General features: G+C 45.6%; 1 protein-coding gene across 3 annotated transcripts in view; it reads left to right on the top strand.

The window, feature by feature from the left end:
• Nucleotides 1-23,674, top strand: part of HEG1 (heart development protein with EGF like domains 1) — an 87,498-nt gene extending 63,824 nt beyond the window's left edge. For all 3 annotated transcript variants that reach the window (XM_059162934.1, XM_059162933.1, XM_059162935.1), the window contains 3 exons: nt 12,436-12,523; nt 15,890-16,064; nt 18,354-23,674. In XM_059162934.1, the coding sequence (XP_059018917.1) occupies nt 12,436-12,523; nt 15,890-16,064; nt 18,354-18,503 (413 nt within the window). In that variant the 3' untranslated portion in view covers nt 18,504-23,674. The remainder of the gene's footprint in view (nt 1-12,435; nt 12,524-15,889; nt 16,065-18,353) is intronic.
• Nucleotides 23,675-24,227: the final 553 nt, after the last annotated feature.

Here is a 24,227-nt window from a genome sequence, read left to right as displayed (position 1 = left end):
TGGCAGGGGAAATGAGTGCATTCCTAAACAGCTCCCACTATGGAATGTTAACACAAAAAATTAGGTGGGGCGGGGAGCAGGGAGGGAGGGAGCAGGTCTAGGAAACTAGAAGAGCCTCTGGAGCACCTCTTGGAGGGGATGGGATTGGAGGTTTTGGAAGGCTTTGAGTGGCAGGTGTGGAGGAGAGGGAGGCAGAGGGAACAACTTGAAGGTCTCAGGGCAGCCTGGGCTGGTGCTGTTCTGGGGATGGTGTGTGTGGTATGGCCTAGGACGGAAGGAGAAGAAGGCAGAGTGGAGGATTAGTTTAGCAGAGTACGTGCAGACCAAGCTGTTAGCTTGACAGCTAGCCCTTAGACTTGAGACTCTAATCAGTATCCATTGTGGAAGCAGCAAGAGTCCCGGAGCAGGACCGCAGCTGATGGAGAAAATCAGGTCAGGCTGCAGGATGGAGGGCAGATTCAGTTCCTGGAGAAAAGCAGTTGTGACTCATTTCAGATCACTTTCACTGACGTCTTCTGGTATCCAGAGCTGAGAAATGAATGAAAGAAATTCTGGGATATAGGATAAAATAGGAATAATAACATTCAGTACTTTATTTGAGGAGAGCTTTGACCATCATTCCATAGATGAGTGTGCCTTAGACGTGACCTCATAACATGTATAGAAGTGCCCAGTTCCTAGTCCTCTGACAGTTTATATCTTCGCTGGTATTTTCTTTGCTCCTAAAACTTTCTTGTTAGTAAGTTTCATTACTGCACTTTGAGTGTAAATAAAAAGTAAATAAGATAAAATAACAAAGTAAAAAAATGCAGTACTCAACAGACATAAAGCTATTTGGGTGTGCCGGGCATGGAGCCACTTTGAGGCCAGAGTCTGGAGACTTGGAATTACATCCCATCTAGGATTTTTGGTGATTTGGGGCATCGGCTTGATCCCAACTACAGACCAGCAAGAGGTTACAGTGGACAGTCTAAGAGAAAGTTGGGGGAAACGCTTCTAAAAGCAGATATACTTAGAGTCATATAGAACAGAGGGAGGAGCTCACAGAATTAATGTTTTATTCTTTTTTTTTTTTTTTTTAAAGTAGTAAGCTGAGGCCACAAAGTGGTAGACAACCCTATCTTATTTAGTAATCCCTGAGGACACCTTGGAGCCATAAAAGCACTTAAGCACAGATATTCATCATGATGGACCCAAATCCTCACACACCAAATGGTGTTCCAGGCTATTGTGAACTGGTTTTTACTCACAAAGCTTCTAACACTGAAGGGGCCGGGGGTGTCCCTCACAACAGGCGATTCTGACATTTTAGTGCCAAACACCAGACATTAAGGTCTCAGAGTCCCAGGACTGCCCCGACTTCAGACAGTCCCAAGTCTGGGCCTCTGGCACTTCTGACCAGCCAGCTATAAATCTCAAGTTCCCATGACACCCTCCTCATGTTCAGTAATTTGCTAGAACAGCTTGTAGAACTTACAGCTACAGTAGAGTGGACTCACATGTGCAAGAAACTTACTTAATGTTACCAGTTGATTATAAAGGATACAACTCAGGAACAGCCAAATGGAAGACATGCCTGGGCAGGAATGGGGGCAGCTGTTCAGAACTTCCATGCTTTCACAGGTGCCTCATTTTCCCCGCACCCTTATGTGTTCACCAGTCCAGAATTTCTCTGAACTTCATTGTTTAAGATTTATAGGGGGGTTCTGTTACATAGTATCAATTGATGAAATTAATGGTCGTTGGCCATTCCAAGTCCGAGGTGGGGGCTGAAGGTTCCAACCCTCTGATTGGTTCCCTTGGCAACCAACTCCAGCCCCCCCACACTTCATTAGCATAAATAGAGATGTGGTGGAAAGAGGCTTCTTATAAATAACAAAAGGTGTAACTCTCACCCCTTTAATTCAGAAATTCCAAGGATTTTAGGAGCTCCTATGCTAAGAATCAGGAGTAAAGACCAAATAGGTATTTCTTATTATATCACAGTATCACAGGTATATACATGGTTTAATAAGAAGAGGAAGTTATGGGCACCGGGGTGGCTCAGTGGGTTAAGCCTGTCTTCCGCTCAAGTCAGGGTCTCAGGGTCCTGGGATCAAGGCCTGCATCAGGCTCTCTGCTCAACAGGGAGCTTGCTTCCCCCTCTCTCTCTGCCTGCCTCTCTGCCTACTTGTGATCTCCCTTTCTCTCTGTCAAATAAAGAAATAAAATCTTTAAAAAAATAAAAAGAAGAGGAAGTTATCATATGTTAGACTTTTTAAACATTAAAAAGTAGTCAAAATTATCTTTTAGTAACCAGTGCTTGAGAAGGTAGCTTTCAGGACCTCTCTCTACTTGTTAGGTGAAACTCTGCCTGACTCATGAAACACTTCATAAACTCATTAGAGCCTCAGGGAAAAAAAAAAAAAAAAAGTAGGCTTTAATTTTTTGTTTTAGTAGAAGTACAGTCGGCACACAATGTTACATTAGTGTCAGGTGTATGACATGATGATCGGACAAGGGTATACGTTTTGCTGTGCTTGCCACCTGCGTCGCTCCCATCTGTCACCATACAGCACTGTTACAGTTCCGTTGGCTCTATTCCCTATGCTGGACCTTTTATTCCTGTGACTTACTCATCCCATGACGGGAGGCCTCAGGATTTTTTTTTCTTTTTTTTCTTTTTTTTAGATTTGGCTCATATAAAACCCTATGGATAGCAGTGTCCTTTTCTAAAAAGTCACTAGACAAGCTTTCTCATCTGGGTCCGGGATCTTTATGCCTGTGTTCAGGAAGGTATCTTTGCTTTCCAAGGGCTGCCTGGGATATGGAATTATCTTGTTCACTTTCTCATGTGAATCTCCTCCTTTAAAACCAGAACCGAGCCGTAGAGCACTCTGAAACTGATCACAGAATAGAGTAGCCTGCACACAAAAATAGAAGAAGGCCTAAAACTTTCAATGCAGAAAGAGGAGGCTGAATAGTCAGGCACAATGTTTAAGCTGCTGAGACCTGTTCACCAAATGCTAGAATACTACAACTCAATGGCTGAGTTTTTTAGAAGAGATTTTTAAGCTAACAGGTATTGATTGCACCACAAGCCTGCGGATCTGACTCTGAGAGGTCCTAAGTATTAGAAACAGAGAGGCTTTGGGACACCTGGGTGGCCCACTCCCTTAAGCATCTCCCTTTGGCTCGGGTCATGATCCCAGAGTCCTGGGATCGGGTTCCGCATCCGGCTCCCCGCTCAGTAAGGAGCCTGCTTCTCCCTCTGCCTGCTGTTCCCCTTGCTTATGTGCTGTCTCTCTCTCTCTCTGACAAATACATAAATAAAATCTTTCAAAAAAAGAAAAAAGAAACAAACAGAGAGGCTTAGATGATGTCACAGAGGATGGCTTAAGAATAATTTGAGGAGGAGCGCCTGGGTGGCCCATTTGGTTAACCATCTGCCTTCTGCTGGGGTCTTGATTTAGGGTCCTGGGGTTGAGTCCCCTATCAGGGTCCCTGCTCAGCGGGAAGCCTGCTTCTCCCTCTGCCTCTCCCCCTGCTTGTGCTCACTCTCTCTCACTGTCTCTCTCTCAAGTAAATAAATACTTCGGAACAAAAGAGTTCTTTGAGGGAGGGACGGAGGAAGAATCTAGGTACAGTAGAGTTGTATCACATGTGCAAGAAATAGACTAGAACACCCATCAGAATGCAGAGTAGAGAGAGTGAGGGGAGCAGATGATTAGTGTGGCTCTAGGGTTGAACCAGGGAGCGGGAGGTAGGAGACGCCATCTGCCAAGTCCTCCTGGCATGTCCTGGTCCTGACAGGCCTCTCGTGAGCCCGTATTTCAAACCTCCTTTTGTCGAACAGCTCTCTAAATAGGCTTTACCAGGAAAGGCTTCGATTTCTCAGTGAACGGAAGAGTGATCCAAGGAGGGAGAACGGATCTAGGGGAAAGCCCCATAAAGTGTTGAGGGGAAAGGGGAGAGAACTGCCAGCATTGCTTTAAGAGGCATTTAGTGATTTTTTTTTTCAGAGTTCATTAAATACTATATATGTCTGGAGATGATATACCCCTACATTCATTGACCCTTCTGCAAGTTCCTGTGTCCCCTGTTATGTTTGTGGGGTCTTGGCCATACCAGGATTTCTCTCTGATTCCGAAACTTTTCCTTCTCCTTTCATCTATGTTATCAGTTATGACCAGCAGAGGGCAGGCTTCTGTCTGCATGGCTCTCTCCCAGCCACGCTGTGTTGGTGACTTTGGTTAACACCTTGATGGTGTGGGGCTATCACTGTGTGATTTTGCTATCTGTCTTACTATTGATTAGCAATGAACAGTGACTGATAGTAAACAGCACCTGCCCCCACCCTTGTCTGAGCTCTCAGATCATCCCTCAGTGTTGTTTAAGGAATGGGGAACACCTGATTCACCCCCTCTGTGATGATGGCACCTTGAGGAATCTGTGGTTTGTCACTCAGTGTTTTGTGTCCAATGACAGGGCCCTGACCACTCACACTGTCACTTCTGTCGTGGCCATCAAAGTCAGTGAGGGCCTTCTTGGGGCTACAAGAAGCCCCAAGAGGGGCTTCCTTAAGCTGGAAACTTTACAGGCAAGAAATGCTTCTTCTCCGTGCAGACATCTTGGGGCACAGGCCCTACCCAAGCCCCGTGAGTTGGAGAGCCCAGCTTTGTTCAGTCACAGTCTTGAGAACACTCCCATGTTCCTGGGAGTGATGCAACTCCACTGTACTCTGGGTTTATGGTCTGCCTTTCTACAAGTTTCCATTAGCTTCCCAGTTGTGCGCAGATTCCACTCCTTGTTGCTTCAAGCTTGAGGGGTTGGGACGAGCCCTCTGCCAAGCCTGTTAGACTCGGAGGTAGCGCAGGCCCAGCTGGACTCCTGCGGGCACCTGACAGGGGCCAGCCACCTGCACCCCCAGTACCCACCCTCCAGATCATGTCTGCACCTGTCCCTGCACTCTTTTTTATTTTCTTTCCATGTCACATATGTCTTTTTATACTGCAGATTCGCGGAAGGCTGCCTTCTCCCACTTGTCCTGGCCTCAGGATTCCCTTACAGACCCATAGCAGAGGTGCCCCTGGCTTCCCGAGCCTCTGCCTGCGTTTACACCGGCTCCCCTCACATCTCCCCCCATGTCTCTGTTTGCTTCCCCTCTTTCCTCTCTTTAAAATAAATTAATGAGGTTGTCTCATCACAAAAATAATATGCCCATTTTCATTTTTAACTCCAGTTAATTAGCAACAGATTTAAGTTGAGGGAAGAAAACTGCAGTCCACCATCTCCACACCCATTAAACACTACCGTTCATACCCCAGCGTCTACACTGTTGTCCACACTAAGTGTGGCCTAGGCACTGGCAGCGCCGGCTTCACCTCCACTCCGGACTGACAGAATCTGAATCTGGACTTGAACTGGAGATCTCGATTTGATCAATGTACAGATTTGTATGCATAGTAAAGCCTAAGAAGCGCTGGTATTATATATCTTTCCAGAGATATATATGTATATCTTTCTAACAGAATATACTGTTTTATAGCCTGCTTTCAAGTCTAGTAAGGTGTGTAGTATTTCCATTTACGTCATTTTATAAGGTCACTTTCGATAACTATGGAATCTACTTGCAGATACGCCATTCCCCTCTTGCTACCTTTTTAATGTCTTTTTTTATATTCCCATTCTCCAAACCATTTTTCTGTTTGGTGGTTCTTGTCACTTTGTGATTACAGAGCTCACATAAGTTTCCTAGGTTATCTTTGGCTGCAGACATTTTTACCCGTCCCTTTTTTATGTTCCCAACGTGCCTTTTTGTAGGGCAGTCTTTCCATTCAAAGGCCTGTGTCCCCCTCAGCAGGACTCCTTCCCCACCAGCCTCCTAGCGTGGCCTGAAAGGATTTAGAGCCTGTTTTCCCCAAGTACAGTCCTTTTCCTCAGCTTCTGATGAAACTAGAACATTCAACTTAAAGATCCCCTACATTGTCTTCCCACCCATCCCACCATCTGGTGGCAGGTATATGAAGTATCTCAGAAGTGTGTTCAGGTCTGAAGTGTGTTCAGGCTATTGTTACACTGGGCTTCAGAAAGATTCACACCAGCAGAAATGCTGTATGTTGGCAGGAGTCCATCACTCATCACAGACATCCAGGATGACAGCACTAAACTGCTTAGGAGGAAAAAAAAGATAATTGTCCAGAAATCAGCTGGAAATCTCATTCACCTGGAAGCCGTCTCAGGCAGTCTTGCCTGACCTCATTCAGTGTCAGAATGGAAAACAAGCAGGGCTTGGGAGAGGGGAGTCCTGCTCTGTGTCTGCTCTTGGGCCTGGCCCCATAAGGCCTGTAGGTGTGAGAAAGACTCATTTCAAAAGGCACAGAGAAGGAACAGATGCTGTGAACAGGGATTCTAAAGGAAAGCTGATGCAAGAGGAATGGAAGGATTTAAAAGGCAAAATTTTAACTGTGCATTACTAATGAGCTCAGTGAGGGGGGATATGGGGAGAACTAAATGAATTCTAAAATAAAACTAATGAGAGCTGTGTGCGTGGCTTAGTAGGTTAAGCAGCCGATTCTCGGTCTCAGCTCAGGCCTTGATCTCAGGGTGGTGAGTTCGAGCCCCAAACTGGGCTCCACTCTGGGCAGGGAGCCTATGTTAAAAAGCACCTGGGTGTTTCAGTTGGTTGGGCGTCTTCCTTTGGCTTGGGTTGTGATCCCAGGATCCTGGTCGAGCCCCACATCCGGCTCCCCGCTCAGTGGGAAGCCTGCTTCTCCCTCTCCTACTCCCTCTGCTTGTGTTCCCTCTCTTGCTGTGTCTCTCTCTGTCAAATAAATAACTAAAATCTTTTTAAAAAGTAATAATAAAATAAAGCTAATGTGGCCACCTAGAAAGGTCTATAACAGGTTCAAGGATTTTAAAACAATTTGTATTGGTTGGTTCAATTCTGACACCATTTCTGATGTGTGTTTTTTCCACGCTACCAAGCAATTTAACTCACTTCTGACACTTCTGATCTACCTGGACATAGCGTCCGATCCCACAGGTGAGGGCTCAGTCCCGTAAGACTGTATCCCTTCCTCATCAGATGCCAGTTGGAAATCCAGGTGCCTGTTACTGTGTTTCTGAGCAAGCGGTTGTAGATCAGTGGTTCCCACCATCCCCAGGTTGGGTTGGATTAACCCGCTACAGCAGCTCACAGAACTGAAAGTAAATCATTTACTCACTAGATCACTGGTTTATTATAAAAGGATGTAACTCAGGATGTACAGCCAGATGAAAGAGGGCACATAGGGCAAGGCCTAGAGAAGGGGTGTGGAGCTTCTCCCAGTGAGCCACTCTCCCTAGCTCTCTGTGTGTTCACCCACCAGAAGCTCTGCGGACTCTGTCCTTTTGGGGTTTTTTGGAGGCTTCATTACATAGGCACGACTGACTAGGTCACTGACCATTGGCAAACTCAACTTCCAGCCCCTCACCTCTCTCCCGGGCTCAGGGAGTAGGGATTGAAAGTTCCCAACCTTCTAATCACAGGGTTGTTTTCTCCCGCTCCCCCGCCACCAGGTGATTTCCAAAAGTCACTTCATTAATCTAACAAAAGACCCACCTTTCTATTCTCTTCACTTAGGAAATTTCAGAGGCTTTTTGTTTTGTTTTGTTTTAAGGTTTTATTTGTTTGACAGAAAGCACAAGTAGACAGAGCTGCAGGCAGAGGGAGAGAGAAAAGCAGGCTCCCCGCTGGGCAGGGAGCATGATGCAGGGCAGGACCCCAGAACCCTGGGACATGACCTGAGCCGAGCCGGAGGCAGCCACTTAATGGACTGAGCCACCCCAGTGCCGCTCTAAGGGTTTTAAGAGCTCTTGGCCAGGAAGAGGGACAAGACCAGATATATATTTCTCATTATAAATCACAGTATCACAGTTGGCTAAGGTTCTTCTAAGGGGTAAATAAGCCTCGCTAGCTGAAGCAACAAAAGGCCATTTATGGGAAGGATCCTGAGGTGTGTCATGAAATTCCGGCATCAGAAGGAATAAGATTCACGGGATTGTGGGGGAACCATAGCAGCTGGAGGTTGGGGGCCTGCTTTTCAGGGTACACATTAACATGACTCCATCTTCAGCTCTCATCTTCACTCTTCGCTGTGTCTGTGTACAGGCTTTCCCTCCTTCCCAGACCACGTAACTGAAAATAGACTCACCAGAGAGCTTCAAGTGTGTGTCGCTGGTTCGGCCATTTTGAAAGATAAGGCGCTTGTGCTCTCTCCTCTCATTCTCTCTTTCTCTTTACCAAATTGAGATTCCTGGGAAGGAACTGACTAATCCAGCTTGGATCATGTGTTTACTCCCAGACCAGTTAGCTGTAGCCAGGGTTCACGCTACACGTACAAGCATGACCCGCTCTAACCCTGTCCACCATAACCTGCACATGACAGGGTGAATGTTCCCAGGGAGGGGCTGGCTAAGTAGACAATCCAGCAGTAGTTTCCATCCTAAATGAGCACATAAGCAAGAACAGATGTAGCTCATAGGAAAGACCAAGGCCCCCAATGGGCTCCCAACAGCAATGACCGCAGTAGCAACCTATGACCAAACCACAGAAAGAATAAAGAAAAGATAAAGACTGTGAAATATCAACAAATGTCAAAGAGAAAGAAAGAAAGACTAAGAATTCCAAGTACACCATTCTGGAGAACATCTTCAAACTAGAAAGGATAGAATGGACAAGCCTAAGATGACATTCCCTGCCTTCTGTGTCACCCTAATAAATAAACATTCAGAGCACCCACAAAACTGTAAATGTTATAGTTAATGTTGATTCAAATTCCATGCTCTTCTTCGTGTTTGGTTTTTTTTTTTTAAGATTTTATTTATTTATTTGACACAGAGAGAGAGAACATAAGCAGGGGTGGGAGGCAGAGGGAGAGGGAGAAGAAGGCTCCCCACTGAGCAGGGATTCCCCATGCAGGGCTCAATCCCAGAACCCTGAGATCATGACCTGCACTGAAAGCAGATGCTTAACCAAGAGAGCCCCTGAGGTATCCCAAAATCCCATGCACTTATGATCATTATGTGGCCTCATAATAAAGTCAAAGTCAGTCTTAAGTTCAAAAAATCAGTTGTTCATGAACTGACTTGATAGCAGATTTGAGAGAAAAAAAATCTGGATTATCTTGTCCATAAGCTGATTTCAAGTTCCCAGTAATAAGATCTAACTGCCAAAGAGCATCAAACATACTCTAAAAAATTGTGTGTGTGTGTGTGTGTGTGTGTGTACACATATGAGTAACGGTTGGGAAGTACAGGGAAGCACAAAGAAGAAAGGAGTTAGCCATGATTTCCAAGGCAGTGCCAACTTTTGGGAACATTTCAGTAGATCCCCTCCTGGCAATTTATGCTCATACCCATGAGATCTTCTGGCTGTCAGGACTGGTTCTTGGCTGCAGATAGTTTAAGAAGCACTGGTCTACTCCAGCTATGCCTCTCTTTAGAAAAGCTGCCCGTTCTAGGGGCGCCTAGGGTGGTCCAGTCTGTTAAGCAACTGATTCTTGATTTCAGCTCAGGTCATGATCTCAGGGTCCTGGATCCAGCCCCTACCCCCCCTACCCTATCTGGCTCCCCACCCAGGGGAGAGTCTGCTTCCTTCTCTTTCTCCCTCTGCCCCTCCCCATGCTTGCATAAACTGCCCCCCCATAGTAAATAAATAAATCTTTAAAAAAAAAAACAAAAAACAAAAAACTGCTCGTTCCAAAGAGGACTCTACCACAGCTGTGGCCACTTGCAAAGGTCACTTCTAAAATGAGCACCTGCTTGTTTTGCTGGAAGTGGGAAAATTTGAACTTGGTGTGGAGGGATAAGCAGGAATAGACTTTAGTCTTTCGTTAGGAACAAAGGAAGCCAGTGTAGGATTTTAAAGCTGAGAAATGGCATAATCAGACTTATTTTTTAAAGGAGTGGGCAAGATGGGGCACAGGAAGGTGAGCTAGGACATGGTTACAGTTGTTGGGTCAAGAGTTGATGGCGGTTTAGGGTGGTGTTGGTGGGGATGAAGAAATGTCAACAGATTCAAGAGGTTTTTTTAAAGGGAGGCTTAAAGACATGTGTCAGGAGGTGAAGGAGAGAATTACCTCACTCCATGGTTTGGCTTTGTTTCCTGTATGTCTTAATACCGATGGTTTTTCAAGATAATCAGGTTTCTGTGTTATTTATTTAAATAAATGATAGGTAAACAGTTGGTTTGGTTTTATCACACAGTCTACTTGCTGTCAGCTCTGTGCATTACTGTGACTTTACCTGAATACCTGGAGATCATGTAAATTCCAGTCATAATTTACTATAGAAAATCTAATTATTGGCCCTTATTTGAAATCCTGTGCCTTACAACCTGAGAATAAATTTTATTTCCACAACAACAAAAATCAACTGAATACTTAGTAGACTTTATTGAAATATCATTTTGCCAGAAATATACCAGTATAAAACCCTTAATTAAAATTTTAATATTGTTCTTTACATATGATATGCATGTGCTTACTAATATGACTGCTAATATCTGGTGGTTAAATTCAATTTGTATGTATTCAGGTAACAACTCATTCCTGGCATGGTTCAGCAGTGATTCTCAAACTCTGAATTTAGTTGACCAGTAATATTTCTTATAATATAGGGTTCTGTACTTTTTATCTTATCAAGTAAGAATCTAAAACTAAATAAATAATTTTTATATCTACTATATCACCATCAGTTCAAAAAATGTAAAAACAGTTAACACCAAAGCGTGGGAAATAGCCAAGAAATGATTCTCTGTTTTCTCCATAACTTTAAAAAAAAAAAAAAAAACTTTACTGGGGCACCTGGGTGGCTCAGTGGGTTGAGCCTCTGTCTTCAGCTCTGGTCATGATCTCAGGGTCATGGGATCGAGCCCCGAGTCGGGCTCTCTGCTTATCGGGAAGCCTGCTTCCTCCTTTCTCTCTCTCTCTGCCTGCCTCTCTGCCTACTTCTGATCTCTCTCTCTGTCAAATAAATAAATAAACAAAATCTTTTAAAAATAAATAAGTAAAAATAAAAAACAACTTTACTGAAGGCATAATTTACACATAATAAAATGTACCCAGCTTAAGTGAGGGGGAAAAAAGAATAGAAAGGATAAAATCTTAGAAGACAGAACAGTTATTAAAACTAAACAGATTTAGTTTTTGAAAACTTCATCCATATCCTTTAGTTTTTTCTTTTTATCTTGCATTGGTAAACATGACCAGGGGGCTGATCTACAGGTAGAATTTGGGTTCCACCCATTGTTCTAGAAGTGACTGAGAAAGGAGAAATCTTGGGGCGCCTGGGTGGCTCAGTGGGTTAAGCCTCTGCCCTCGGCTTAGTTCATGATCTCAGGGTCCTGGGATTGAGGCCCGCATCAACAGGGAGCCTGCTTCCCTCCCCCCACCCCTCCCCCGCCTGCCTCTCCGCCTACTTGTGATCTCTCTCTCTGTCAAATAAATAAATAAAATTTTTTTAAAAAACACTTTAAAAAAAAAAAGAAAGAAAGAAAAGAAGGAAGGAAGGAGAAGTCTTCTCCAAACAGTGCAGGCAGGGGAGGAAAAATAATTTTTTCTCTACTCTTCTAGAACTCTACTGCCACCCCCACCCCTACCCCAAATAAAAGACCTAGTAACAGGAGAAAAAGAAAACAATTTTAATTACATAGCACACATGGGAGCCCCACAAAAATACGAGACTCAAAGGCAGCTGGATATTTGAGGCTTCCATGCCCTTCAGAGTTAAGGAAAGGGCTAGGTGTCCAGGCTGCCAAGGGCAGGGGTGGGAAGCCACCTGGGAAAGTGAGAGGAGAAACTGTTTGGTAAACACAGGCTGCCCTGGCCCCAACATCAGGCTCTCAGGTAAAAAGGTGAACTCTGAGCTGCCTTCTGGTACAGGCCTCTTTTCTAATGTAAATCTCCCTTTAGAAAGGGTTACTCCTGCTGTTTTCAGAGCTTCTCCTGAGCCCCAGTTTCTCAAAAATAAACAGTACAAGGGGTGCCTGGGTGGCTCAGTGAGTTAAGCCTCTGCCTTTGGCTCAGGCCGTGATCTCGGGGTCCTGGGATCCACCCCGAGTCGGGCTCTCTGCTCAGTGGGGAGCCTGCTTCCCCTTCTCTCTCTGCCTGTCTCTCTGCCTACCTGTGATCTCTGTCTGTCAAATAAATAAATAAAATCTTTTTAAAAAATAGTTCAAAATAATAAGCATGCTAAAGAGGACTATTTGGGGTGGATATACTGCCATCCTCCAACAGAGCAAATGCCAGAGCTAGTATTGAGGAACCCTGCCTGCCCCCCACCCCATGAAAGGTGAGGTCACCAAAGGAGGCAAGGTCTTAGCTGTGGGGCAGGGAGGGCAACTCTTCTTTTGTATTCTTTATTTATTCATTATGTCTTACCTGTCTACTTTTCTCCTTTTTAACCCTCGTTTAGCTTATCAGCTGATCACCGTGGTGATTGCAGCAGCAGGAGGTGGGCTTCTTCTGATTCTAGGCATCGCGCTGATTGTTACCTGCTGCCGGTGAGTGCCAGGAGTTCACATTCTTATTCTCTTTGCCTCTGCTAAGCAATAGTCTGTGTAGATTTTAAAGAATGTTTGGGGTGCTTTACAGTATTAAATCATCCTGTATAACGGAATCATTCAAAAAAGGAGAAAGGAAAATTCATAATAGATAGTGCCATTGAGAAAGGACAGCAAATGGGACTCTGTTTTCTTTACTAAAAAAAAGAATATCCCTAAGCACAAGCAACAAAAAAGTGATAGATTGGATGTCATCAAAATTTAAAAACTCCTGTGCTTCAAAGAACCCTATCAGGAAAGTGAAAACACAACCTAGGGAACAGGAGAAAGGGTTTGAAAATCGTATGTCTAATACGGGACTTGTGTCTAGAGTATAGAAAGAATTCTTAAAACTCAATAATAAAAAGGCAACTTTACTTAAAAATGGGCAAAACACTTGAATAGGCATTTCACCAAAGGAAATGAACAAATGGCCAGGAGGCACATGAAATGACGTTCTAGCCATCAGGGAAATACAAACAAAATTGCCATCAGGGAAATACAAACAAAATTGCCAGGAGACACCACTGCACACCCACTAAGATGCCCATTTAAAAACCAAGAGGGGGGTGGAGGATGGGGTAACTGGGTCATGGGCATTAAGGAGGGCACGGGCTGTAATGAGCACTGGCTGTTATATAAGACTGATGAATCATGGACTTATACCTCTGAAACCAATAATACATTATATGTTAATTAATTGAATTTAAATGAAAAATAAAAATTAAAAAACAAGAAAACAGCAAGCATTGGTGAGGCTGTAGAAGAATTGGAACACTCCTGCTCCAGAAACACAAAATGGTGCAGCCCCTCTGAAGGAGTCTGTCAGCTCCTTGGGAAGGTAAACACCTTGTCCGCCTGTGACCCGGTGTTGGATCCCTCAGTAATGGGTCCATGATTAAAGGAGCGAGACTGATACAAAGCAAAGGTCAAGCAAAGCTTTATTTCACGCCAAGCATTGAGAATCAAACCAACCGTCAAACTGACTGGTCGGGCTGCCCCTTACAGAGAGGGTGACCCCTCCCTGCCTTACAGACTAACTTTTATAGAGCAAAGGCCATGTGGTTGGGCCTGGTCACACACAGGTGGCAAACTGAATTTCAATTTACCGTATAGTAGCTATTTGAACTAGCCTATCACCTTGGTCAGAATTGGTGCCCAAAAGTCGCCCAAAGGGTGGGGCCCACACTCCGTGGTAGCTAGGGAGACAGTATGCGCCCCCACACACTATTGGATACCTCCCCCTGACCTGACTCATCCCTGCATTTGGCCGTTATCTCCACCTGACCTGACCCACCCTTGTATTTGGGCTTTGTTAAGTAAGTTCCCCTGGGGTGGGGGGAGCAGGGTCAGTTTAAGTTTTACTGCATAAACAAAATCATTGTTTAACCGGATGGCATCGCTCTGGCTAAATAGGCCCTTACACCCGGCACCCGCTCTCTGATGTCCATACGCTGGGAAGTGAATATGTACAGAAACATGCACAAAAGACCACCTCTTGTATGATTCCATCTCTATGAACTCTCCAAAATAGGCAAATCTCACGGACAGAGAGGTAGATTAGTGGTTTCCTGGGGCTGGCGAGTGAGGGGTGTGAATTGGGGAGTAAAGGGTAAGAGGCTTCTTTTTAGGGTGACACAACTGTTGTAAACATTGATTGTGGTGATGGTCGCACACATCTGAATATACTCAAACCATTGGCTTACATACTTCAAATGGGCAAATTTAGAAGCAAACAAAAGTGAAGGGTTAGCAGGGCTGTTTCACCAGTAAGCAAATGGGAGTCAGTACACATGCTGGGCTCTGGGCTTCTTGGAAGCCAGTGCAGTGGGTGTCTGCTGGGAAAGGAGGAGAAAGAAGGAGTTGGTCCCTTCTGTGGGTGATTATCTAGTCAGATAATGGAAAACTCTGACCTTTGATTTAGATTATTATAAATGGTGGGAATTTTTCTGACGTAACAACGATGGCGGGAACCTACCAAAATAGCAAGTTGTCTTTTCGACCATTGATAAGAAGGACACCATAAGATAACTTTCACTTTCAGCAAGGCTGCAGAGAGCAGTTTGCCCTAACTGCCCTTCTGGGAACCCACACCTCATGGTACCGCGTTTGCCTGACATTTGCCAAGTTGCCACCTAATCATCAAAGACAAACTATGAGTGGAAATAAAATCCTGGGTAGGAGACCAGAAACTAGAGAGATTAAACCTCAAGAGGAAGTAAGCCTCCTATTTGCTAAGTATCGGAGAACCAGGTAGTGTGACTACCTGAAAAAGGAGCCAGTTCCTATGGGCTTTGGCAAAAGGGAAGGTAGTCATGAATTACTAGGTCATTGTTTGAAACTGGAGGCCCCACCCTCCAGGGAGCAACACAGTGGCATCTGTTCTTGAACTTGCAAGAAGGAACAACGCCTAAGCCACATGCGGGACATTTGGTTTTATGACCCTGAGTCATTTTGTGCCTTCCCAGAAAGTTTATTTATAGAGAAGGGAGGTAAGAAGGAAGAAGCTTCAGATTATTTTATCCAGGGCAAATATAATGAAAAATGTCTGCTCCTAGGCCCATCCCATAGGTAAATTACACATATTTCTACCATTTCCAGCCAGGGAACCCTCACAAGTAGGGGAGCTTGTCCTGGGCTTTCTCTGACCTACTGAAATGAGAATGTGTGAAGCTAATATAAACAGATGGGCATTTTTGCAAATGAGAGAGCCTGGTTTTATGGTCATTGGAGTAGCTTCATGGGGGAAAAGGGCCCTGGCTAGTGCGACAGGAGGCCTGCACCTTATCCTAGCTTCATTAGTTGCAAAACGTGACCTAGGAAACAAGTCTTATTTTTTCACAAAGCCAGAGCTGTCCCGTCCCCAAAGCCCATCTCTTAGTAAATTTTGGTGAAACCTACAAGTTTCTGTGTATATCCTGATCCTCAGGCAGGTTTAGAACCATAGTAAGAATCCTAAAGACCCTTTGGCTCCAGCATTCTGGGAATTCATGACTCTGATTTTCCTGACTGCCCCCAAGATGCAGTGACCTCGGTCCCCTGGAGAAGACTGCTTCACTATAGATAGCTGTTCATCCTCTGTCCATGGTAACCCGTCCCTTCCAGTTGGAAGATCTTTTTGCAATTTTTTTTTTTGCATCTAATTGCCTTTTTATTTGTTTTAGGCAAAATATAACAATAATGTCATTTCTTCAGTAGGCATTTATAAAAGAATGTAATGGTAGCTTTCCGTCTAAACTACCTTCTAAAATAATAAAAACATGCTTTCATAGATATTTCTTTACAGAACTTGTTCATTTGAATCATCAACTATTTTCCATCCCACAGAAAGAGTAAAAATGACATAAGCAAACTCATCTTCAAAAGTGGAGATTTCCAAATGTCCCCATATGCTGAGTACCCCAAAAACCCCCGCTCACAAGAATGGGGCCGAGAAGCTATTGAAATGCATGAGAACGGAAGTACCAAAAATCTCCTCCAGATGACGGATGTGTATTACTCGGTGCGTATCTCTGTGCCCGGGGCAGCTCATGCTCTGATCCCCTCTGAGAAGTACGGGGATTGTGTTTTGTGGTAAAACAAAGATAACTTCAGCTGCTTAAGGGTTAAAGAGAATGGTGTCCTGAGCCTCTTATTTATATAATTTAATATTCAACTTACTTATGATCTGTTTGCATGGTATTTGTTAGTTTTGACATCAAGATCAGGAAGGCTACTTCCCCCAACCGAGCTCATTACTTTTATGGGGTTGTAGAAATAACTCTTCCTGGAACCAAATTTGCTTTTGAGTTGTAAGATTGGAAACTGAAAGTTAGCAGAAAGAATTTGTTGTATTTAGGCTGTGGCCCTCACATTTTCATCCCTTGTCTGCCTCACTTTACCTCCTGTGCTTGTGGGACTGGGAACAGGGATAAAGAGAACATTCCAGTGGCCTCCCCAGCAGCACTTCTCAGTGTTTTAGGAGATGTTCACTCAGTGGGTCTTCAACAGCGGGCCCCATCCAGCCCTGGACGGCATCATCGGGGAAGACGGTAGACCCCCGGGAGCTCTGGCTCCTCTGTCCTACCTCGGATAACCCATGCCCTGCCTGTTTCATTTCACATTGATGTGGCAAACAAAATGGGGCTGTCTGAACTGGAAAGTAAACAGACGTAGGTGACTTCTCATCCCACGTGGACCTCTTTGAGGTAGCAATAAATGTGGAACCTTGCCCCATGGGGACTTAACAGCACTGTGACAGAAGTTACAACCCCACTAATTGCTATGGGGATGAACCCTGAGGGTTCAGACTTTGGATGGGAGAGGTTCATGCTAAGGAAGCTGTTGTTTCCATTGGACCCTTTGGAAAACTTGAAACTGGGGGAAGAACAAGAAGAAGTAAGAGGGCACCTGGGTGGATCAGTGGGTTAAGCCGCTGCCTTCGGCTCAGGTCATCATCTCAGGGGCCTGGGATGAAGCCCTAAATCAGGCTCTCTGCTCAGCAGGGAGCCTGCTTCCCCCTCTCTGTCTGCCTGCCTTTCTGCCTACTTGCGATCACTCTCTGTCAAATATGTGAATAAAATCTTTAAAAAAAAAAAAAGAAGAAGAAGAAATAATAAGGGAAAAGACAGACGCAGACACAAACTTCGAGCTGGGGTTAAGTGTTAATGTTTCCGCACAAGTGCTTGGCTGTGTTCTCCATGTGGGAAGCCCTGTTCCTCTCATGGCAGCCAGGTGTCTACGGGTGTCTGCTGCCCAAGCAAGTGTGCCTGCACCCTCACACCATTTGCCAGGGACTCTTACCCCGTACCTGGCGAAATCGCATAGAGACAAACAGACCCAGGGCACCAGAGGACCAACCCCGGTGTGTTTCCGTGGAGTTAGCGCAAGAGTTGCCTGAAGTAGAAATAATCAAGAACTTAAACCAGCCCCATCTTTCCTTCAGAAATGGGCTGAGCAGTCCGTAGAGCCTACGCTTATGGTATGAAGCTGTCCCCTGAGTGAGAAGGCTGTCTCTCACAGTGGCCTCAGGTGTACCTCGGGCACTCCTAGGATCCATGTTCCTTATATGCTGTCTCTACTGTTTTCTTTCTGCCAGGAAAGCATTTTCTCCCGGTGGGCCTCATTGAGGGCCTCCTCAAAGTAGCTGTGTCATTTCCATGTGAGCTGCTTTTGCACGTCAGCTAGGGAGCCATGGTCTAGGCTGGGATCTGGTCAGAGATGGCTGCCTGTTGCTGATGGCCTTCCACTCTGGGGTCCTGACTCCACCTTTAATAGGCAGTCCTATGACCTTGCAAAAGTCAGTTCCCTGTTTGTGGCGGGGACCTTCGTGCTGTGCTCTGCAAGAAAGACACTTTTTTAAAATGTCAAGATGATAATCAGGTAATAATGAATCTTTATGATAATTAGGATAATTAGCCCAGGTCTTTTCCTGTATTGGTCTAAAATTGCTGGGCTGCCCTTGATCACTTTTGAAAATCTCCTTTGAAAATATGGATGCCTTTGAAAATCTCTTCTGAAAAAGGGATGTCAGGCTCTACTTCTTTAAATCTCCTTTGAAAATATGGATGCCTTTGAAAAATCTCCTTTGGAAAAGGGATGCCAGTCTCCACAAAGAGAGGGCCTGGGAGGTCCTGACTTCTAGGTCAGACCCTGCTCCATTAGAGTTAGCTGCCTCCCTCTTGGGTTTATTAAAACATAGCGTTCTTTTTTCTTCTTTTTTTTTTTTTTTTTCAAAAGGAAAAAAAAACCACATTAAATTTAAATCTATGAATAATAAATGCACTTCTCTTCTCTTCTCTCTGGCCACCAGCCCACAAGTGTAAGAAATCCTGAACTTGAACGCAATGGACTCTACCCGGCATACACTGGACTGCCGGGGTCACGGCACTCGTGCATTTTCCCTGGACAGTATAACCCATCTTTCATCAGTGATGAGAGCAGGAGAAGAGACTACTTCTAAGTGCGGAAGAGAGACAGACGGCCCAGCACTCTGAGCAAGTTGTGGGCCCTTCACACTCAGAGGACTGCACCAGGGGGGCCAGTGTGCTCACGGGCTGCTCCCAGGACTCATGGAGCCACACTCCTGTGGCAAGCAGAAAGCAGCAGGACAGGCGTGAGGGGCGTGACCACAGGGGAAGGAGACAGATCCGGGACATGGAACTGAGGGCTGCTCCTTGGGCACCTTTGCCCTTACTGTGAACATGAACAGGGGCCAGTCCCGGGTGTCCCCAAATGCGGCAGCCACCTTGGGGCCACCGGCCATGGGTCATGGGCCACGGGTTGACTCTTAGCCAGGGCATGTCTTCAGGCACCTTCGCCAGGACCCAGTCTTTCCTTAGTTTGCACTTTAGTCAATTGGATAGGGAGGTCTCCTTTTGGATTTTTTCCAAGACTGTTCCAAAAAGAAGGCCTCTTTTCCTCAGACACTCCCATAGGCCTCGATCTGGTGATTAATTTACTGCAAAGTACAGGCTCTTTCGTGGTTCCCCTGCCCGGTATCTACATGCTAAACCACGGATGAACATACCACTAAGGTTTGGAGATGCTGCAGGTTGAGCACACAGTATTTTTAGTAGGTTCTAGGTCTTCTGCAGTTTCCATCCCAACCCTCAAAATGAGGAACTGAACTGTGCGAGGCATAGCACACACTCCATTTTGTAGTCAAGGTGACATTTATTTAAGATTATTTCTTCTTTCCCTCCGCAGTTAATTCTCCCTTTTTCAAATGAGTCTGCATTCGGGCAAGACAAGTTGCATTTGCTTTTAATTAGAGGCCTCCCGCTGCCGGTAGTGAGGCGGGGCGCTGTGGGGAGGAGGCCCAGAAAGTCGCAGAGCTGAGGGCCAGGGTGGAGGGGGGTGGGAGGCTTCTCTTCCCTGAGGGCAGCGCCGGGTGCCGGCGTGGGACTCGGGACTCTGTCCTCCCCCGCGGAGGCCGAAGCTGCTATATCGGTGCAGTAGAAATGGGAAGCCGAATGCAGACTGGGCCTGAGCGGGAATTCCGCCGCTGAGGGAGGAGCACCCGGATGTGGCCAAAGGACTGGGCTGACCCGGCACGGTCTACTTCCTGAAACCCTCGTGCTTTGGGAAGCCTGTGTGGGTTCCCGAGGAGGACCCGGGAGCTGGGATGGAGCCACACATCCGTGAGTCTGCTTCCTGTCTGGGGCGGCTTATGTGACCCCATCCGGGATCTTGCCCACAAACTCAGTGTCCTCTTTCAACTAAGGGCTCAAAGCTGTTTATTCACTGAAGAAATAACTTATTTTCTCTCATGCAGTAATTCGTCCCTCTTTATACTACTGCAGAGTTCCCTCCAGAAACATGGTAGTTTCAGTCAGCGTCAGAGAACTAAAGGCTTCCGGCCAGTTTAGGCGTTGAGAGTTTGCCTTTGGGAAGGAAGTGCCGCCTGTCTTATTTATTATGCCTGTGACTTGGGTCCTGTGGGGGGAGGGGCACCCCCAGGGCGCGGTGTCTTTACCAGCTCCTTGTGGAACTGCGATTATTCCCACCATGTGCTTTTGACGCATCCTGGTTTGGGATGAAGTAAGAACACAGTGGTCAGAGAAGTGTTCCCACCCTGAAGCCTGGAGCTCAGGAGCTACATTTCTGGAAGCGGTCTAGCCTTTGGGGACAATTCTATCCTGGGCATGGTTGTTTCTTCAGAGTTCTCTCATCTCTTCAGAGTCTCTCTCACCCTTACTGTTCTGTAATCCTCACCCTTAGCGTTCTAAGTGTCAACTTTTGTGTCTCCTGGTCTCCACAAGCCACCAATACCCTGCTGGCAGCAGGAACACAAGTCAGGTGTGACGCTTTTTAGTCATTACATTGGACTCATCTCCTGAGATACAAATTCTCTTGTCGTCAACGGATGCCAGCTTCAAATTTCAGGGCATCATCTTTCTGAAATCTCTGGGTCTTGCCTCTTTCTGGGGAACCAAAGAGCCTTCATGCCCCCTGGTCTCACATCTAACTGGAGAGCTTCGAGCTCCTGCCCTCTGTTCACCTGGGCCAACAGACTTGCCTCCCTGGTGAGGTGACGTTGCTTCCTGGCTCTTGATGCAGATTCTTGCTTATCCCCAGAGCCACGGTGAGGTGTGTGTGGGGGGAGGTGTGTTCCCAGGCATTCTCAGCTAAAGGTGTCTGATGCTGTCTCAGCTGACGGATCATCTCCTGTGTCAGGACCAGAAGCTATAAGCTACACTAAGTTAAGTGTTTTGTCTCAAAAGCATTCTTAAGAAGAATGCTGATGTCCAGAAGAGTGTCCTGTGAGTTCCAAGAGTGCTTTCTTGTGAGTAGGTTTGGTGCGTGTGAAGTGGATTAAGAATGTTGTTTTTCTTTTACTGTGAAAAAAGGAGGCCTCCAACGATGTGAGGTTCAAATGTATCTCCTTGCTAGGAGGCTGTGGGGTTGGGGAGGGGCTGTCTCAAGAGCCCAAGGGCCTAACAAGGCATGAAAAGCAGCATGACTTCTCCCCAGTTACATGTTGGCTGCCCACCATGAATGAGGAAGGGAGAGGTCAGCTGCACGTCTGCCTGGGGTTCAGTACCTCCCAGAGGGTCCTGCCTGGGCGGAGGGCAAACAAGCAGTGGGACAGCAGCAGCCTCTAGACTGGAGAGACAGGGTAGGGTGTGCCCTGGGGAGCAGAAGCCCTCAGCTCCAGCATGGGTGCTCCATGCCTGCCCCTGCACCTGGAATGTGCGATTCGTGCCCATAGAAACGCCACGGTCCTGCCTCCTTGGGGCCCCACAGCTAGGGGAAGGTGGAAAGGAAAAGGGACACTTCACTGCTCATGGAATGCTTCAACTTCTAGAGGGCCGGGCAGTGCCTCAGAGCAGGATGGGGCATGGGGATTACCTGTCAGCCTCCTGGCTACTGTGGGTTTGTTTAAGCTTGGGGGGGGGGGGGGAGCTCTTTCTCCTGTCTTTTCCTCTCGGCCCCATGAGCCAGCCCAGGGCCCTGGAGAGAATTGATGAAGTCTACCTGTTGTGACCCGAATCTCTGGTATTCCCACCATGACCCGGCTCTGTGCAAGGCCCTTGGCCTCACCACACCCTGGTGAAGCGTGCATGAGAGTGTCTGTTTCTTGCATACATGAACTTCCAGAGAGAGTGAATATCTTGCCTTAGAGAGCCAGGATTCAAACCCCTCTCTCTGCCTTGCCTTCCTATGAATGCCTCACCATCCAAATGGACTTTACATGTCAAAGAGGGCAGGGGAGAGTGGGCTTATAATATACTTTTTTTTTAAGAACCTTAATATTATGAAGCATTAACTGAACTAATGACATGAAATGAAAAAAAAAAAAAAAAAAACCAATGTTGATTCCTTTTTGAAAAAGTCCTTTTGGGTTCATTGCATGTAATTGCATCCATTTCTTGGACACGTGAGGTTAAGAGTGGCTGGCTTGTGTTTAGTGGGAAGTGTACTGGTACGTGGCTTGGGGCGTAGGAAGGGTGAGGTGATGACCCGGGTTTCTGGCAAACACAGCCAGACTTAGATGCCCGCTGAGGGGCGTTTTGCCTTGTGTCCGCCGGAAGGCTGTGGCTCCCACGTATTAGAAGCATATTTTTGTGAATGTGATCAGAGTTGTGAACATACTCAGTTGAATGTCTTAAATGCTGACAAATCTTCCTTGGACGAAATTTTGTTTTCAGAAGCAGCTAACTCATTTAGAGCCAAGTATGTTGAATGAAGAGGGTAATCGAGCTGGCTGCTAGCATTTGGAATTCTAAACAAAGATGTGACTATTAAATTCTCGGAGAGGTAATTCTTAAAGTTGGTCCAAACAGAAGGGCAGCATCTTTGCAGGGCTGGATGCTGCCTAAGAAAATGTTTCTGAAGGATGGTATTTATTCAGATGTGGAAGTTCCCAGAGCACCTCTGAGGGACATACCACGCATGTGGCTTTGTGGGGTCTCTGTGAAGCCATTTTGCCCACCGGCCAAGGGCCCGAGTACCCGGTAACCCTGGGAACTTAGTCTGAAGAAGCTAAAGCCAAGCATTCTAGTTGCTTCGGGCTTCATTTAGCCTAGCATGCTCCAAAGTCGGGTTCGGACCCATTGTTCTAAGATACTTACCCTGATTTCAAAATGAGAACACTTGTTTGGAGACAGGAAGAATGCAAAGTTCAGTATTTCAGTATTCTCTGTCTTCTTTAAAACTGCCCTTCACATCAGAGATATTTTTTCTATGGGAAGACTTTTGTGGGGATTAGAAGGGACATGTCATTTCTTCCTTCCTGACCAAGCATCTTTCTGAGGTTCTTGTGTGCATTTATGGAAACAGATAGGGTTTTGTAGAGTTGTTCTTTGAGTGTGTGTGTGTGTGTGTGTGTGTGTGTGTGTGTGTTTTTCTGAAATCCCCAGAGAAGGATACTGGTTAAAAGGCTAGAAATATCAAAGTATTAAATGCCAGTCAATTTGTTGTGCTAAAGTATCTTTTCATAGTGTTATAATCCATCCTGTTTGTTGGCAACTGCTCACAAAAAAGCCTGTGAAACCCAAGGGGACAATTTAGGTCTATAAACAGAGATCTTACACCAGCTTTGTCCCCTCTGCATTTTTTAACAGGACATTTCAAAGGATTTGCCTACTAGATTCTGGGAATTTTTGTTGTTGTTGTTGGTTTTTTGGTTTTTTTTTATTGTTGTTGTTGTTGTTTTTTTTAGGACATGCAATGCAGGTGCAGAGTTATTTCCTAGGAAGGATGGGACTGGACGGGGGTGGGAGGGAACCAGTCTATCCGGAAACTAACCCAGATTTCTCTATTATCTTGGCCCATTTCTTCAAAAACAGAAGGTCTTTCATCCTGGGTTGCTGTGAGTTTCGTTAATGTGTGTGTTGTTGGACTTAACGGTTAAAAGAAGCATGTTGCTGGAATGTGAACTTCTTGAGTTTTCACATTGTCCCGAATTTCTTTTTGCAAACCTTTAAACCTTAAACCCCTGGTCGATTGTGTTAAAACCATTATGAGAATGTTATTTAAAGTTGTATTATAATTGCCACCTCCACTAATTATTCAGTACTGTAGCAGCAAAGTATTATTTGTAAGAACCTGGTTATTTTTATACTTATATCTACTTTAAGTCTGGCGTTCTAGTCAGTAAATGATGCAATAAAATGAATATCATTTTCACTGTGTGTTTTTCTCATAATAACAAGCAAACAGAGGGCAGCAGGTTACCTTTCACGAGTTAACAATGGAACTCTTCGGGAAACTCTTGTGTGGCAAACATAGGGACTGAGTTATTTCTGGATCCTTAGTGCCCAGCTCAGTGAGGAAATGCACTTTTTTTTTTTTTTAAGATTTTATTTATTTATTTGACAGAGAGAGATCACAAGTAGGCGGAGAGGCAGGCAGAGAGAGAGAGAGAGAGGAGGAAGCAGGCTCCCTGCTGAGCAGAGAGCCCGATGCGGGACTCGATCCCAGTACCCTGAGATCATGACCTGAGCCGAAGGCAGCGGCTTAATCCACTGAGCCACCCAGGCGCCCGGAAATGCACTTTTGATGATGGATGGATGGATGGACACACTGACCTAAATGATAAAAAAGCCTGATTCAGGTGTATAACACCTGCTGGTGTTTGCTTTCCTTTCTATGGATTGGAGAATAGATAACCAGTTCAGATGTTCAATATTTCCTCCTGAATGCCTCCCCCGCAACCACCCCAGGCCACCTTTTCACATCT

Source organism: Mustela lutreola, chromosome 2 (genome assembly GCF_030435805.1).
Source record: "Mustela lutreola isolate mMusLut2 chromosome 2, mMusLut2.pri, whole genome shotgun sequence".
Lineage (NCBI taxonomy): Eukaryota > Metazoa > Chordata > Mammalia > Carnivora > Mustelidae > Mustela > Mustela lutreola.
This window is presented reverse-complemented; position numbering and strand designations above follow the sequence as displayed.